This window comes from Scomber scombrus, chromosome 6 (assembly GCF_963691925.1).
Source record: "Scomber scombrus chromosome 6, fScoSco1.1, whole genome shotgun sequence".
NCBI classification, from domain to species: domain Eukaryota; kingdom Metazoa; phylum Chordata; class Actinopteri; order Scombriformes; family Scombridae; genus Scomber; species Scomber scombrus.
This window is the reverse complement of record NC_084975.1, coordinates 30,441,175-30,458,564: the sequence shown is the minus strand read 5'-3', so window position 1 is coordinate 30,458,564 and position 17,390 is coordinate 30,441,175. Positions and strand designations below refer to the sequence as shown.

The following is a 17,390-nucleotide window of genomic DNA, read 5'->3' as shown; positions in this document are numbered from 1 at the left end:
TAAAAACAAACTAAACTGTCAAAATAAGGATTTTTTTTAACCTGGCAACCCAAATGTTTTTCAACTGTTGACTTAAAGCTTATCTGTAAATGAATAAGTACATAAGTAATAATTACAGCTTACAGCTTTCTCTATATGATGTCAGTTATCTTTGTAATATCTTTTATCTATTAACATATTTTGAATCTTGTTTGCAGTTCATGACTTAATGTTCTTTCCTTCTTCCTAAACATTTAATGATTTTAGCTGTACAGTCTGGCTAGAACCATTATCATGACTAAATGGAAATTACAGTAAAAAACCCTGCCGGGCTGAGCTGGCTGCGCCCGTGCTGCTGCTCTCCCCCTGCGGGCTTTCCCATCTGAGCTCAGCAGCCAGTCTGGAGCGACACATGCGGTTGTGGTGGAGGTTTGGCTCCCAGTGTAGGGTTAGTTTAATGCATCCCTGCATCATGCAAGCTGAGAATCAACCAGTTTAAACTTCACAGTGATAGATAGATAGATAGATAGATAGATAGATAGATAGATAGATAGATGGATGGATGGATGGATGGATGGATGGATAGATGGATAGACAGATAGATAGATAGATAGATAGATAGATAGATAGATAGATAGATAGATAGATAGATAGATAGACTATAAGTGACGGATAGGGGTCAGACAGGCCATAATCCGGGATGGCCCTTAAAAAAACAGGGTGATGAGTTTCCAGTGTAAGGTACAGCGGGGACATGAAGTGGACAAACGTAGCCAGACACTCTACAATAAACAAACAACATATCTAAGATGCCATTCAATCTGCCACTGAATCTTCTCTGAACATGTGGGAATGTCATTTAATGTCTGCAAAGCAGCGCTGGAGCTGCGTTAGAAGGCAAATTGGATTTGATTAGAGAAGGATTAGATTTTCAGATTGAATCTGAGCATGAATGAAGTGTTTTACAGCAGGAGCTGACAGTTTAGAGACAAGTCACCTCGGCATAATATTACGCATAAATGTGGTTTAGTTTTGAAATTCTAGAGTAATTCGATTTATCCTGAAATCCTAAAATGTAGGCTACCACACAGATGAGACTGGAGTATGAACCTTTATAAAATAGTTTAATCTTTAAAAAAAAAAAAAAAAAACTAATTTGGAAGCCATATGGTGCTTATCTGTTCGATCAGTAAACTGTAAGAAATTTAGAGATTGGGTCACAGACGTTATCACGTTCACCTTCGTCGGCGTCTAGTCTATCGCATTACCATCCAGATGAGTTGTTAAAATTCCCTGTGGGAGTCCAGGTCATAAAGACGACTAATGAGGGCGACCTGTATGGAGGGGCCAGCTGTGAAATTGTTGTGAATGGAGGCGCACTGACGCAGCAGCAGCATCAGCAGCTGTGAAGGTAAATGAAATCGTGCTCCACAGACCAGAGGACAACCAACAGGAGTCAAAGTGTCATCTGTTATCTGCTAGTGGAGGGCGAGCCAGCACTACTGTCAAGCCAGACTGGATACAGTACCAGAGAATCCGGTTGTAACTTCACGTTCAAAATAAAACCCTCATTGACGGCCGTCTCCTGCGCTCTTCTGGTGATGCAACGTGCCAATAAATTAAATGGCAGATGTGTGAGGGACTGTGTGTTGAGTGAAACCACATGTCGTTTCCCACAGGTTGTGAAGCCCAACACATCTGTAGAGTGTATGGAAACTGTGGGGAACATGATAAGAAGCTAAAAGGCGCATTGCCGGTCCTCACTGCCAAAGTTTTCCAGCTTTATTCCTGCAGTGTTTGCATAATAAATCAGGGTTGTGGTTGACGTAGGCTGGTTAAGGCTTGGATAATAAATCCACTACAGGTTAAGGTCAAGGTCAGTGTCAGAAACATAACCACAGGTTAGCCCAGATTTAATTTCCAATTAAATCTTAATTCTGTTAAATGTCCTTTATAGAGACATTTAAAACACTCACTGGTGATGAAGCCTTTTCCTTTTGGTTGCTTTCTTTGCTTGTTTACATTTACCTTTATAGACATTTACAGGGGTGATGGGCATAATTTAAATAAAACTGCGTGTCTGTGAGAGAGAGAGAGAGAGAGAGAGAGAGAGAGAGAGAGAGAGAGAGAGAGAGAGAGAGAGAGAGAGAGAGAAAGAGAGAGAGGACGGGGGGGGGGGGGGGGGCTGGGGGGATGGATTGCAAAGCATGGACATTGGATCCGAGCTGCACTTATTTTGAAAGCAGGCTGTATTTGTGCGTGTGATTGCGGCTTGACGTGGAAGGAGGGCAGGCAAGCCTGTTGCGCACTTGGCGGCACACACAGACAGAGCGCACCACAGCTACGTGGATGGACGGAGCCAGCGATGGACTTCCCTCAATGACTTTTATAGACGATTTCATGTTTGGATTCATATCGTCTCGGTCTTTGTTCTGATTTAACAAGGACGCATTACATTGTGTGTCCCCCCCCCTCCCTACGCACACACCTGAGAGGATACAGCCTTTTACGCATCCCTGGAGCCGGGGCAAGAAGGACCCTGAAGGTGCGTGCCCATGAGTGTGTGAGTAAATGCGCTCTTGGATTTTGATTTTTAATTCATCATAATTTCCTCTTGGACACACATGCGTGCTTCTGTGTGTGTGCGCCCGCCTGTGCATGCATGCGTGCGTGCATGCGTGCGCGCAGCTGGTAGCCTCTTCAAGTTATCCAGCAATACTTTCACTTTCGTCAGGTGCGTAGCCCATCTATTGCTCAAGCGGCCCACTGGGGAGCTGTGCGAGGTGAACACCCTCCGTAGCTCAGCCTTGCATCGAGTTATGCAACCGGTCGCGACATCATAAACTTTACAGCAGCTGTGATAGATTATGAACGAAAAGGTGAGAACAGGCAGCCTGTGCCCATGTAAACATCCGCATCAGGGAACATTTCACACCAGAGCAAACGCAAGGGGCAGGGTTTTGACTTCAGGGTTGACAATATTAAAGGTTACACGATTAAGAAGTTGTCAGGCTACTGGTTTAACTTCCTGTGACAAAGCAGGGAATCATAAGCCAAATCAAAACCACTGGGAGCAATGGAAGAACACAAGGGAGCAGCAGTGCACAACATGCTTGTAACTGAGTTCAATTAAAACTAATATATCAGTGAATGTGCATTTTGAAAAATAAGTCAAAGAAAGTTCACGCTTTTCTCAGAGTTATTTGTGTTTTAATAAACATTTAATCTATTAGATGTAATCGCAGCATGAATTTGATCATCCTGCAACAGTCTCTCTGTTACTGCATAGAGCTACTCCCGTTTGACCAGCTGTTGGGTGTATAAGATTTCAGCCAGCTACTTGCCAGGGGTGGGGGGAAATCAACTTTTGAAACTGACAGATAAATGTTGAAATTCACCAGCCACTCAGTAGTAATTGGATTTGTGAGCTAAAGGGGGGGGGGGGGGGGGGGGGGGGGGGCAGGACAGGAATCACAGAACAGATCAAATGCAGGATTATGAAAATCCAAACATAGAACAGAGGAGGGTAATAGAAAAGAGGAGGGAAGCTGCTGTGAGTCAGCCCCAAGCAATGTGTGTGTGTGTGTGTGTGCATGTGTGTGCATGTGTGTGTGTGTGTGTGAGAGAGAGAGAGAGAGAGAGAGAGAGAGAGAGAGAGAGAGAGAGAGAGAGAGAGATAGAGTGTGTGTGTGTCCCTATACTTCTATCTTTGTGGGGATCACTCTGAGGTTTGGTCGTTGGGTGATGACTCCCTTCTTGTGAGAAGACATTGTGACCAACTCTCACGTCTTCATGGGCTTTTTGAGGGTTAGGACTATTTGGGTTTAGGGTAATTAGGATGAGGTTTAGACATTCATTGCTGATGGGTCAAGGTTAAAGTAAATGGATGTGTAAGGAATGTAGATTGTTGTTACACGTACACAAATTACACCAATAAACAAGTAAATGGAAACATTAAGGAGAGGTCATTAATCAGATTAGTGCAATATATTCTGGTACATATATTCATACAGTGTGGGCCTGATGAAATAACAGATTAGTATTTTCTGAGTGTTCCCTGAAGGCAGCATAGAGATGCAGCTTTTATGTATCTCATAATGCTGCTTATATGAGTTTGGTCAGGTGAGCATCACCCATGTCCCATTAACACAGTTTTATAGTGCTCAACCATAAAAAAAAAAATAATGGATGTAGCCACTGTGATATCACCCATTGGTTTATAGACTCCTGTTTTGAAGTGTCACGTTTGCATTTTGTGCTGTTGCCATTTTGGGTTTTTTGAGCTAGAAGTGACCATATTGGATGAGAGGGTGGGGCTGACCCTAATGCAAGCTGCTAGCCTGGTTAGCACAGTCCGTGGTTAACTGTGATAATGCTAATGTTCATTTTTGTGATCATCTGAATACTGATTGTGTGACTTTTTTTTAGGCGACTAAAATGTAACAATTAACATACATGAATTGAAAACACACTGTAGCAGTTATTTGACAGCACAGGAGGAGCACCCACCATCACCATAGCTCATTTTCTTTTTTTCCCCACCATACCAGCCCTTTAACTACATTCTTCTTCAGTATCATGAGGGGATCACACTCAGTTTTGCCGCTTCTCTACATGCAACATGCTATAATTATAATTACCACCTACACACTTTTCCGTCCACTTTTGCCAAGCTGTGAGACCAACAGCTGTGGTCAGTCGTTTATTAATGTCCTCAGCTGGTTGCCTGCCACAATGACTTCACTACTGGTGGCATCTATTCAACCATCCAGGAAGTCATCGATCAGTCATCGGGCTGCTCGCTTGAGGCCCGACGTGCAGCTGTGGAGCGCTGGAATAATGTAGGCAAAGATGGCGAGTAAGATTAGGTGGAGGGTGTATTTCAATAAGTACGTTACTGACATGAGTTGAGGCGTTATGCAAAGGTTCAGTCCCCAAAATAGACATATGGAAGTGTGTAGAAATAACATATTGTATCGAGAGAGTACAACAAATTGGTGTCTTTCAGCAGCGATTATACAGTTCTGTTTCCTGTGTGTTTTCACCCAAAACATCAGAGGCATTCTGCAGTGCTGCTGGAGTTTATTCACCATTGAGGAGACGCAGGATGCAGGCAGGGGGCGTTCTCTGGAAAGTCTCTGAACGTAAAAAGGGGGAATGCCTCCACTTTTTCCCCTGCCAGTTTCAAATATTCTGCCCAGTGGGTTCGGACAAATATTGAAAACACCTTGAACTATAACACACCCCAGCACATCAGCACTACAGACCATGCATAGTCTGTGCAATGGATCATAGTGTTGAATCAACACCTCTCTGGTGGTGTGACATGTATAAAGTTTCCTTTCATGTCCATCAACCTCTCTGATCTTCTTCTTGCTGCTCTCTGTGAAAGTGCACCGAGCTCACAGGCCGCATCTAAGATTACAGTGTAGTAATGTCAGAAGGTGCGAGGGGTTTCTATGTGAGAAGACAAACATATTTTCTACATTAGGGGGCACGCCTGTTAACCATATGTGAAGATGGAGCCAAAGATAGTTGAAGATGTTGCGAGTTGAAGATGTGCCAGTGCAGCGAGACTCCTCTGAACTGCAAATAGACCTTATGGTAAAGTCTTCCCATTATCTGATTAGCTAATGGGAAGACTGGGCTTCATTGATGATGGCTGGAAACTGTCTTTGCTTACTTGTGCAAGTTTTTTGTCGGTGGATTTCCTGTAAATATCCCCACGTGAGCTTTGTGAAACGGTTACTCTTGTGGTATCAGACGTTATAGGTGAGGTACAGTTTTTCCTTCTGGTATGAGTAGGACACACGTGTGCATGCATTTTATACTTATGCTGCACAGGATGTTGAAATATGAGCATGTAATTTTCACCATAAATAAATCTACACTTGCTGTTTTCTAAATTCAGCTATTGTATGTCTGTGATTGAAGCTGGCCTCATAATGCCATGTTAGACATTGTGAGTGTAAGTTAAGGGTTAGAGAAACCAGATACTTTACCAGTGATGTTCAGCTGCTGGGTGCTAGTCCACACTCAAAGATGTGTACTGTAAAAAAAAAGCAAACAGCTGATGTCAATGAGTCAGGTTCATGTTTTAAATAATGAAATTCAGCAAACTGAACAATATACAATGCCCCCATCCCAGAGAGCCGTACAGCACACCAAATAGAGGAAAAAAATAGGAAAAAATAAATAAATAAGGAAATAACATTAAAAAAAATAAATAAAATAAAATGAAGTAAAATAAAATAAAATAAAATAAAATAAAATAAAATAAAATAAAATAAAATAAAATAAAATAAAATTGAATAAAATAAAATAAAATAAAACTTAAAAAGTATTAATAATGACAATACTTGAATGAGACTAACCAATAATAAAGAAAACAATAATTAATTAATTAATGAAAAAAAATTACATCAGATCAATCATCCAGCACATATTTTGAATGAAGTCATTTATAGAGCAAAAAGCCAAATGTTCTCAAGTTTCAGCTCTCCAATCTGAAGATGTGCTTCTTTTGTGTTAGATATTATTAGATTTCTTTGGATTTTGGACTGATGGTAAAAAAAAAAATAACAACAAACAAAATGAAGAGGCCACATTCCTCTATTTCTTACACCTTATGGACCAAACCGTTAATTGATAATAAAAGTAATCATTAGTTTTGCTGCTCTGATCTCACTAAATGTCAGGTTATCAATGTGCTCTGCTAAAAGCTCGGCTCATAAACCTGCCTGTGGCGCAGTTGTATTTTAGCGAGCCCTCATTGGCTGCCGGATGTTGTTAATCCCTTTGAACAATGGACAGTATCTGGGCAGAGCTGCATCACATTAACAGCACTTTCCAGTCTTTTTTTATTTTCCTTTTAAAATGAGTGAATATGAGTTATCGCTGTATTTTGTCAGAATCTGAGATATTGAATGTGACAAATGAGTTCATCATGAACTAAACCCAACAACCTGACTTTTCACCTAAAGAGAATTCCAACAGATTTCCCTCCAAAACAAAAACTAAAGAGCGAAGCGTTCCTCCCACCAAAATGAACACATCAGTGCAGGCGTCCAGGCCAGATGCTGCAATCTGAGCTGGAAGGAGATGGCACGAGTTGGATGTAACTACAAGTAGATTATCACGGTTATTGAAAACAGGAGCATTAGTTTGACATAATAAAGAGACAGGAAGGATCTTTTTTGTCTATCTTCTAGCCAGCCACATGTTATCGTTCCTTCCTGGATTAAACATCAAACTTGCAGATGCTGAGAGATTACTAATCCTCCACATGACATATTTTTATTTATTATTTAGTGATTGATTTTGGAGTTTGATTCTCATGTGATGGGTGCGGTGCGGGCTCTATGGGATAGAAAGCGAGTTCTCCCTTTGGTCCTAAATGAAATATCTCAACAGTCATTGGATGGATTGCCATGAAATTCGTTCCCCTCAGGATGAATTGTGAGAACTTGGGTGATCTTGGACTTTTTCATCTTGCGCCATCATTGGGATCAAATGAGATTTGCACAATAGTTTGGTTTATGCCAACAGTAAGAAGATTCAGCTGTAGTTGTTTTGAGCATCTTAACATTGCAAAAAAATGGTAAACATACCAATGAAACGTCAGAGTGTTAATACATAAGCTTTATCAGACACATTTCTTCAGGTATATACTGCAGTATTCAATGATGTCTACATTTTTCCATTCATTCAGTCTTAACAGCGAGGAGGAAATTGAATCGTTTCTGTTGATTTCATCTGAAGTTATGACAGTTATGCAGAGCCACGTCTTCACTTCATGTAATGCAGAGTGAAGAATGCAGTAAAATACTTTTGGAAAGCCTTCGGGGAAAAACAAAAAACTGAAAGACATTTTTCTAGAGTTTACAAGTATAACACAATGTGTGGATTCAATCTGGAATTTTTTTATGTTGTCTCTGTCTACCCATCTGCCAGTATATCTGTGTGTTTGATTGTTTGTCTGTTTTTCCTTTTCTGGCTCCCTAACTGTTTTTTGTTTTTTTTTGCCTCTTGTTTTCAGACTGTCAGCAGCAGGGAGCGACACAAGTACGAGAACCGTAAAAAAAACGAGGATCTGTCTCTGGCGGCATGCTTCAGTTGATGCTCAACAATGCGATGAGGAGCTGAAGCCTGACAACAAGTGTGTGTGACGCTCGACACACATGCAGAAGAGCTGCAGAACGCCAGTGTTGTAGCTTAGTCTGTGCGTGGCTGGACCTGTGTGTGTGTGTGTGTGTTTGTGTGCGTGTGCGTGTGTGTATAGACTTACTGTGCTCAGTTTAAAGTACTGTGGAGCAGAGGATTTAAGCCCAAGAGTATGGTCCAACTGTCCACTTCAGTCTGCCTGCTGGGAAGCCTTTTTGGTAAGAGACATCTGCGTGTGTTTTGTCTGTCTGTGTGTGTGTGTGTGTGTGTGTGTGCGTGCGTGTGTGTGTGTGTGTGTGCACTGGCCCTTGCAGAGATTGGCCCTTGTGCAAAGATGGTTTCTTGTTTGTATCACAGCACAGTGTAAAAATGTTTTATTGTATCTGTTGTGTGTGTGTGTGTGTGTGTGTGCGTGAACATGATTTGTAGACATGTGTCTGGAAGATGATGAAAAGGTTTCATCATCCTGTGAAACTGAAAGAGTGAAAAGAGGTGATGTACATACACGACCTCTCAGTTTTTGTTCTGTTTCTCTGCTAACACGTCTCTTTCCTTTCCTTTGCTCTCTCTCTCTCTCTCTCTCTCTCTCTCTCTCTCTCTCTCTCTCTCTCTCTCTCTCTCTCTCTCTCTCTCTCTCTCTCTCTCTCACTCCGACTATTTGCTGTTTAGTGATGTTTTTTTTTTCTTCTTTATCACTCCTTCGCTTGTTGTTTTGGTGTCTAATCATGCATCAAAGTGGAAGATAAGCTCAGTAGGGGAGTGGGTCATTGGTAATCCAGTGTTGAATCGCAGTGTTGGTGTCCAGTGTGCCTAAGTGGAGAGATAACAAGGGAGAGAGAGAGAGAGAGAGAGAGAGAGAGAGAGAGAGAGAGAGAGAGAGAGATAACAGAGGAACTCAGCCAGATTCCTTTAAACCATAGGGGGAATCCAAAGGCATTATGCACAGCAAAATACCGTTTAAATCATGCTTTTCGAAATGCCAGTTATCTCATCTCATCTGTGTTATTCACAACCACTAGTAGGAAGTCTGAGGCAGGATTTTTTATTAGCAGAGTGAATTCCTTGAGCCCCCCTGCAGGCAGGAGTAGGAGCAGTGTGTGTGTGTGTGTGTGTGTTTGATTCACAGCTTCTAATCTGAGGGTGTCACACTGTGTCAATGCATTGTGCACGCCATATCTGATGTGGTAACTTCATTTAGTTCTGCACAAACAGCAAGCAGGCTGTTGCAAAATAACCACAGTCTTTAAACTCATCATCTCGTTATTCCGACTCTGTGACTTTATTCGGCGCTGTATCTTTTCTTTATAACTTGTTATTTTACATAGGTTTTACAGTAGAGTGTAGGAGCTGATGACATCCTAACAAGGCACTTGACAAGCCGTTCACACATACCAAACACAGGCTGACCTCAGTTGATACAAGGTCCTCGGCCGGACCATGTAAATGACAGACGTTGCCTCAGGATGACAGGGTGTAGACGGCTTTACCGAGGAACTTTGTGCTTAGACATAAGTGGATTTGTTAATCATTTCAAAAGTAAGACTCCATTTATCAGTCACTAGGAGCAGTTATTGACGACTATACTCATTACGTTACTTTTCCGTTACTCAGAAAAGACAATGTGTATAAAAAAAAGGAAGTTTTAAATTTTCCTGTGTCTTTTTTACTCGTGTGTTACCGGAATCCTGTAAGTCAGCACGCCCCAAATCACACAACGGATATCACATTTCTCACCATACGTATCTCTACATCCACAGCTTATTTTCCCACAATTAACAATCACTGAGATTTCTGCCACAACAGTCATTTTTATGAAGGTAAATCGATATCTTAACATCTCCCCACGATGTCTGGTAATAGTTTTTGAAAAATAGTTATATAATAAAAAAAATTGGATGTTTTAAAGCTCTGTTAGGAAAACAAAAGCAATAAACTTCATCGACAGGAATGTTGCAGAACATACCGACTTAAGAGCAACAAACCAAACCGACGGCGTTATTTCTTCTCGTTCTGTGCTCTCGTTGTTTGATTTTTCAAACTTGGTGAGTGCAAAAAATGAAAAACAGAACCAAAGGGATGTATCGCATGAAGAAATCCAGACTAGTCTTTTTAAGGGTTCTTTTGAAATCGGGTCCAGGTGCACCATTACATAGAATGAATAGAATGCTTTTATCGTCGATGCGTGTTAACGTACAACGGAATTTGCTGTATCCCATTCACTCTACTCATCTGTCCATTCACTCACATGCACACAGTTATTGCACATTAGTGATTATGATTGCACTTGATTTACACTACACTTTCTACACTTACGACATGTAGAAAGAACGTCACTATGATTTCCATTCGCTCCCATCTATTTAACAACCAAAGACATATATATAAAACAATAAATTCATTATAATTCAAATGATCTGTATTTTCACATATTTTCACACATCTGTTCGACTGTGATTTTGTCATGATTTCAGTTTTTTGTGCGTGTTGCAGTTTTTGTCATCAGACCAGGACCCTTTTTTTTAGGCGTGGATCATTCTTGGACCAGTGTTTGTTGGGAACAATCCTGGTAACTCTGGATAATCGCTATCAGCAGTTTCCATTGGAACTACCTTCTGCTGAAGGGATCGGTCCGATATTAACTGCTGACAGTTGAATTTTTCAAGTGTAATGTATGTTTTTGATCAGAAAAATGAAACGCCATTCACCTCCGTGGTATATGTGGTGGAAGATATCTCAGCACACAAAGCCACGAGAGAGGAAAACATATTTTAATTATTTGTAGTTATTTTGGGTTCACTGACCCTTTAAAGGTGGAAAAATGAAAGGACATATTACACAATGGGAGTTCACACAGGTGTTTCTGGGTAAGTGCCAGGTTGCTGAGACTTTTGAGATTTCAAGCTTTGCTAAGCAGCCAAATTCAGCCCAGACATGTGTGTTTGCTGGATCCGGTCCACAATCCACATCCTGAAGAAGTCCCATTTAGTAGAAAACTTTAGAGAACAATAGTGGGAGGTTCGGAGGCAGACATCTCCCACACTGATACACAGTGGAGAGGGTTTTTGTTCCGTATGTTGTTTACCCGCTTACAGTGGTCAACATAGCAAATGTCACACTGGAACAAATAGGTGTGGCAGCCGGGTGTCAGTTTTGTGACTTTCTGAGAAGCATCTCTGGCTTGTATGGTCTTATAATAAGCGTTAATGTGCATTTATCTCTTCTGCAGTCAGGCCTGAGTCGCAAGTTAACACCCCCCCCACCCCACCCCCCAGAGTCTCCAGTTGTAGATTGTAGACTGGCTGGCTGTGTTTTTATGTTTTTGTTGTAATTAAACCCATGTATAAGCTTGCCTTAAGGCATTCAATTTCTCCTGTTTCCCCCAGGGGAGCAAACCATGCTGCAGTCTCACTCGCTAACATTTTTACAGACACCATGTGGTGCTGTCACGGTGCCTTCTCTTGCTCGTTAGATAATTTAAGCTACCTAGAAATAAAAGACACTTGGGTTTGTTGGTCTTAAACCACACAGTCCGCTCTCTATATTTTTCAACTATATAAATACAGAGTGAGGCTCCGTGTTTTGACGATTCTTGATTGTTCTCTGTCATGCTAAATATACTTTCTTCACCAGACACATTTATATTTGGACTCTGACTTTTGTGAAACCTGACAAAAGTTGGTCAGAGCTGCAGAGCTGGATATTGATCCATAATTAAAACTGCAGCAGTAGCAACTTTTTTTCCACTAAATATAGCTTAAAGAGCTTTCAATGCTGTTAAATGGATCTAAACAGCTACCATGCATAAAACCAAGGACTGGTGCATGAATAAAGAAGGGCTAAAAATAGATGATAAAAATGATGAACAAGCACATAATATGTGTGCGTGCATGTATAAAAGCATGTGAATGAACGATGCTGCAATCCTCAGGTGAAGAAAAGCAGACCTTTTGGAAGATGAAGTAACTACCTTTAAATTCATCTTTGACTATGAGCAGATCACAGCTACACAACTGTCATCACATATCCAAAGCAAAGCAGGGATTAGCTACACACGGATCATGTTTTTCACAAACATTCCCCACCGGAATACTGACCTTTCAAATTCTTTTGCAATCCAATGTGCTATCTTTTTATTTTATTTTTGATGTCCAACACCTGCAGCTGTTTGTACAACCCGAAGGGGCAATATTTAAAGCTTTTTCTTCTGTGCTGAAAGTCTGTGATTGATATGCAGTCATCCTAATCCTCTGCAGACACAGTGTAATTCAATCTTTTCACTGATGATTGATTTCAAATTTCAAGATAACAGTCAGTTTAGCACAAAAGCAGGTCAGACATCTGTTATATATTTACATCAGATGTTGCTTCGGTGATAGCAGAACATGGTCCTGTACAAAGAGAATATTTCCATATTCACTTTGCCAAAACTTGTTAAGCATAGGAAGCTGCAAGTTAGCAAAAAATAGAATAAGACATGTTCAGTGTGGCAGTTATTAACAGTAAAGTCCAAAATTCTGAGACAAATTTCCATTCTTGCATATTAAATGGAAACTTTCACACTTCTCATAACGGATCGATGACTGCGAGGACGGTCATTTTTTTAAATCTACATCCATGAACATGCTCTAGCTTTAACTTGTTTGTGAATCCTTCAAATATGAACTCCCAGGAGGAGCGTGGCCTCTTGTAGAGATGCCAAAGATAGATGCAGTTGCAACAGAGAGAAACTGAGAACTGCAAGCTCTTCATGTTACAGGCACATATGTCATCATGTGTGAAGTTTTAAGGACAGTGTAATTTGGCTGTTCATAGGGTTACATGGGAATGCTTTTTAGTGGTAATATACAGTACAGACTGTCAGGAGAGTCTACTCATGGATACAACATCTTTTTAATTTAGGTTAAGTCCCATCTGAACTTAATGGGAACATAACATTACATTGTTCCTTTTTTATTTTTTATTTTTTTGAATAAGATTAGTGTTTGGATTATATTCAGCAGATATTCATTTTTACATCACGTAAGCATTTTGGCCTTTAGAGTTTCATTATTGACATGAGTCGATGCAGCATGTAATGAGGTGTAGGCAAGATATTTTACATGCGATGTACACCATATGACATTAACAGCACAAGGCTAATTGAAGACATCATTGTGGCCTCTAAGAAACTGTGAATGCAACTTTTCACTATCTTTTAACTTTTCATAGACTACACGACTAATTGAGAAAAGAATCAGCAGATCAATCAATAGTTGCAGCCCTTCTAGAAAATAATTATTAATGACTTTTTTGGGTGTGTGTGTGTGTGGAGGGGGGTATTTTTGCCTTTTTTATTAGTTAATTTCAGAGAGGCCAACAGGAAACAAGGGGAAGAAGGAAGTGGGCACAACATGCATCTGGTCCCTAGCTGGATTCAAACTAGTGATGTTGTGGATATAAGGCATGCGCTATAACCACTCAGCTACCAGGGGGCTCCAAAAGTAAACTATTATAACTAAAACCAGCTGAAGCTGTGGCAGGTGGGTTCCATGCAAAATTAGCCTAAAATAAGTGAACCGAATAAGTGATCAAGCTTTTGGTATTAAAAAAAAATGTTATTCTGCTCATTTACTCTTGCAGACATGCACGTTAGGTGAACTAGAAACTGTAATCTTTGTTATGTGAATGTGTGTGTATGTGTGTGTGTGTGTGTGTGTGTGTGTTATCACTGTGATGTCATGTCCAGTGTTGCCTCGTTATAAATGCATGCTGTGATAGGATCCAGCTGTACAGCAGCCCTGAGCTGGATAAGTGAGAGAAGAAAACGGATGGAGTGATACATGTCAGACCAAGAGTTAACAACCAAGGTTGATGAGGTTGTTTAAGGTGACATTGTGTCATCCATTGATTAGGATTCTTTCGAGTTCAAGCCCTCGGCAAGAGAAAACTTGTAGAAGCATGAAGAGTTTTATGTAATTGCAGTCACCAGCATAATGTTGATGTGTAGATAGAATGTACTGTATGTTGATGTATCTAAAATACATCAAATCCTGGCAGGTATTAAACCAACTGCAACGAAGTGTGCATGTGATGTAACGGCTTGTCAGAGCTTATTCTTGTGCAGAACCTAACATTTCATTCATTGTGGCTTGGAAAAAATGTAGTCTATTTAATATCCAGGAGAAAAAGAGAGATTTTTTTCCCCAGTTAATCACAATATAAATGTAGTGTAATTTAAATTCCCACTACCTGATGTGTGATTTTGAGAAAAACAAGTTGAGTCATTGTCTTCTTCAGATAGTACTCTTCTTCTACCTGCACATTGGGCTTAATAAGGCATGTTGAAGTGTATTTATGCATATATCAGGCAATAAGTCTGTGTCTCAGCTCTCTGATTTTGGGGTCTCCCAAGCAGGTCAGTTGTCACAGGCAATCTTGTCTCACCTATAACAACCTAGTGCAAACACACTGAAGAGGTCGCGGAGGGCAGTTTTTCTCTTTGTCAGCATACTTTCATTGAATATGAAGCTAATCTCATGGAAGATATAATTGTAATGAAGTGCTGAAAGATGCCTGACTGCAACAATTCCAGTATGCGCAGTATGCTCTACATCACAAATGAGATGTTTACACTGCAGAACCACATATATGGGAACTGGTTTTTTGTGTGTTTTAAGGACTGCTTAGCAATTTTGGTAAGCCCTACATTGTTTCTCCTAAGGGACTGGTTTCTGTGGGTTTCACTACATTTGAATATTATACAACAGTTTTCCTTCTTTTAGCCTTCTCTCCTCCTTCTTACATTCACTTTGGTAGATATTAGCGTACTGTGTGTGTTTAGGTCTACGGACGAGGTATTGAATGGAAGATAGATTTTTTTTTTATGTGGGGGATGCAGAAACCAGACATAGATTCCGTTAAAAAGGAGATTGTCTTCTATGTGCATGTTAGAGCACTGTAGTTTCAACTCCTGACAAGATAGACTGGTCACTCAATTAGAGGTCAGGATTTTGGTGATGGTCTCTAATGGAGAAGTATACACTGATCCAACTCCACATCTGTATATGGTGGTGTTTCTTATTTATTTACTTTAAGTGTTTACTTTTTCAGTGTTTTGTATATACCAAGGTTTGCTCTTAGTTCAATTGTAGGCTCTCAGGATCTATGAGAAAGACTGGGTGTACTGGGTTACGTTCAGTGGACTCAAGCCTCCACTGCATGTATAGCTCAATACAACATGCTCTGTTTCTTAATGACTTTTGCTATTATGGAGAAGGAATTTTAAACTCACCTACATTCAAGACAGATAGAGAAGCAGATAATCTGAAGAAAGGAAACTGAGGTTGTGTTTGGCTTAGGAAGCAGCTCTTTGACTACTAACAGTGACTCATGTCATCTAGTCTTCAAATGTGGCCTCAGGCAGAGATGAGTCCTACTAAATGGCTTCAAAAGAAAGCTCCCAAATGATCTGTCAGTACTCCGTTGGGTAATGACAGGGGGTAATAACCCCAAAGGGTCAAACAGGGTCTGTGGAGTGCAAACTATGTCTACCAAATGGCTTTTAGGCACGTAATACAGGACTTGGCAGTCAACTTGTACTAATAAACAGTAGACCATTAGCTGTATATCAGCTGTCTGCCAGTTTTCTTTTGAAACGACTCTGACGACAGTATTGTTGAGGTCAGGTCCTCACAGGAGAACGTCACTTAGGCAGATACCAGACCGCTCTGCCTTTTAAGAGAGATAGGACAGACAATGCATGAAGTGTAATAAGTGAGTTTTCATGTTTGTCTTCCTCTGCAGAGCATGCTGCTGAAATGCAACCTGGTTAATGGGAATTCAATACTGTTAAGGAGTCATTTACACATTTGATGACACTTTCTGTATCTTGTTGAAAGTAATATAAACTAGTATTGTAGGAGTTTTTGGTCAACACTCAAATAGACAAATTGTTTTTTGCAGCAGATTTCAAACTGATGCAGTAGGACTTTAGAGAATGTTTAATTTTTTCTATTGATTTCAATGTGGGTTACACTGCTTTGGTGTCGACTGAAATGTCTCATCACCCATTAGATGAACAGCCATTAGATTTTATCAGGCGGGGGGTTCCGGTCCTCTGAAATGATGCCAACACGGAAGTAACTTAAAACTGCATTCTATCAAAAGGCCACCAGGGGGAGACCGTTTTGGTGTCAAAAGGACTTCCGTCTCTATACAAGTCAATGGAGAATTCACCAACTTCTCACTTGATTTCTAACCTCAGGAAACGTTTTCAAAATGTGTTTATGGTCTCAATCGCTAGTTTAAAGCCTTATTCAATGCAGTATGATGTTCATTTGTGAAATTTTGGCCTCCCTGATTTTATATTTGACGATAAAGCAGGGTATGTATTAGGGCGTGGCTACGTCGTGATTGACAGGTTGATTGGTTCACAGGTTCAGGAGGGCGCCTCTTGCTCCTCCTGATGCCCATATAAGTAGAATCCGTGTTTTTATTATTCCCGGCATGCACCGTAAAATTTTCAAGATTGCGCTGCTCAGATCCGATACTATTCGCTTCCAAGCAGCAGTCCACACACCAATGGGTGACGTCACGGATGTTACGTCCATTTTATATACAGTCTATGGACTTTATACAGACATTTATGTTTTATGTTCCCCAGAGAATGAAGTCAACTATTGTGATCCCCCTGCCTTTCCTCTAGTGCTACACTCAAAGGGCCGGGCATGGTCTAATCATTTCTCTTATATTCACATTTAAACAATGTTGCCCCCGTTCCCCTCCCCTATATAATGGTCAGCTTTTCGCTCCACATTGGTTCCATTAATCCAACAATAAATCAAGCTTTTATCTTGTTCTCTGATAGCTATGACAGTCCTTCACATTTGTAGAAAGGGTCCAGGGATCAAGCCAAACGAGTGACACAGCACTGCATAAGGTACATTAGTCAGCTTGTTGAGAACAATTGATCCAAGCCATTAACATGAAGCCAGTCACTGGTAATGTGTTGTATAATCAATGTTGGCTTTTTCTATCCACTACACTAAGAAAGACCTGTTTAGGCAATGAAGCTCTCCTGCCAGTGTGTTTATGGCTCAATCTGATCCAACGGAGCTCCAACTGACAATAACAAAACAACAAAATAATCTTGGGTTATATAATACAAATGAATACATTCACTTTTACTCTCTCTTTCTCTCTTTCTCTCTCTCTCTCTCACACACACACACGCACACACACACACACACACACACAACACAGGAATTTTC

At 40.5% G+C, this 17,390-nt stretch overlaps 1 protein-coding gene across 1 annotated transcript in view; it reads left to right on the top strand.

The window, feature by feature from the left end:
- The first annotated feature begins 2,315 nt into the window (after window positions 1-2,315).
- Window positions 2,316-17,390, top strand: part of il34 (interleukin 34) — a 32,859-nt gene continuing 17,784 nt past the window's right edge. The window contains exons 1-2 of the mRNA XM_062421124.1: window positions 2,316-2,542; window positions 8,018-8,360. Coding sequence (XP_062277108.1) covers window positions 8,315-8,360 — 46 coding nt within the window. The 5' untranslated portion in view covers window positions 2,316-2,542; window positions 8,018-8,314. The remainder of the gene's footprint in view (window positions 2,543-8,017; window positions 8,361-17,390) is intronic.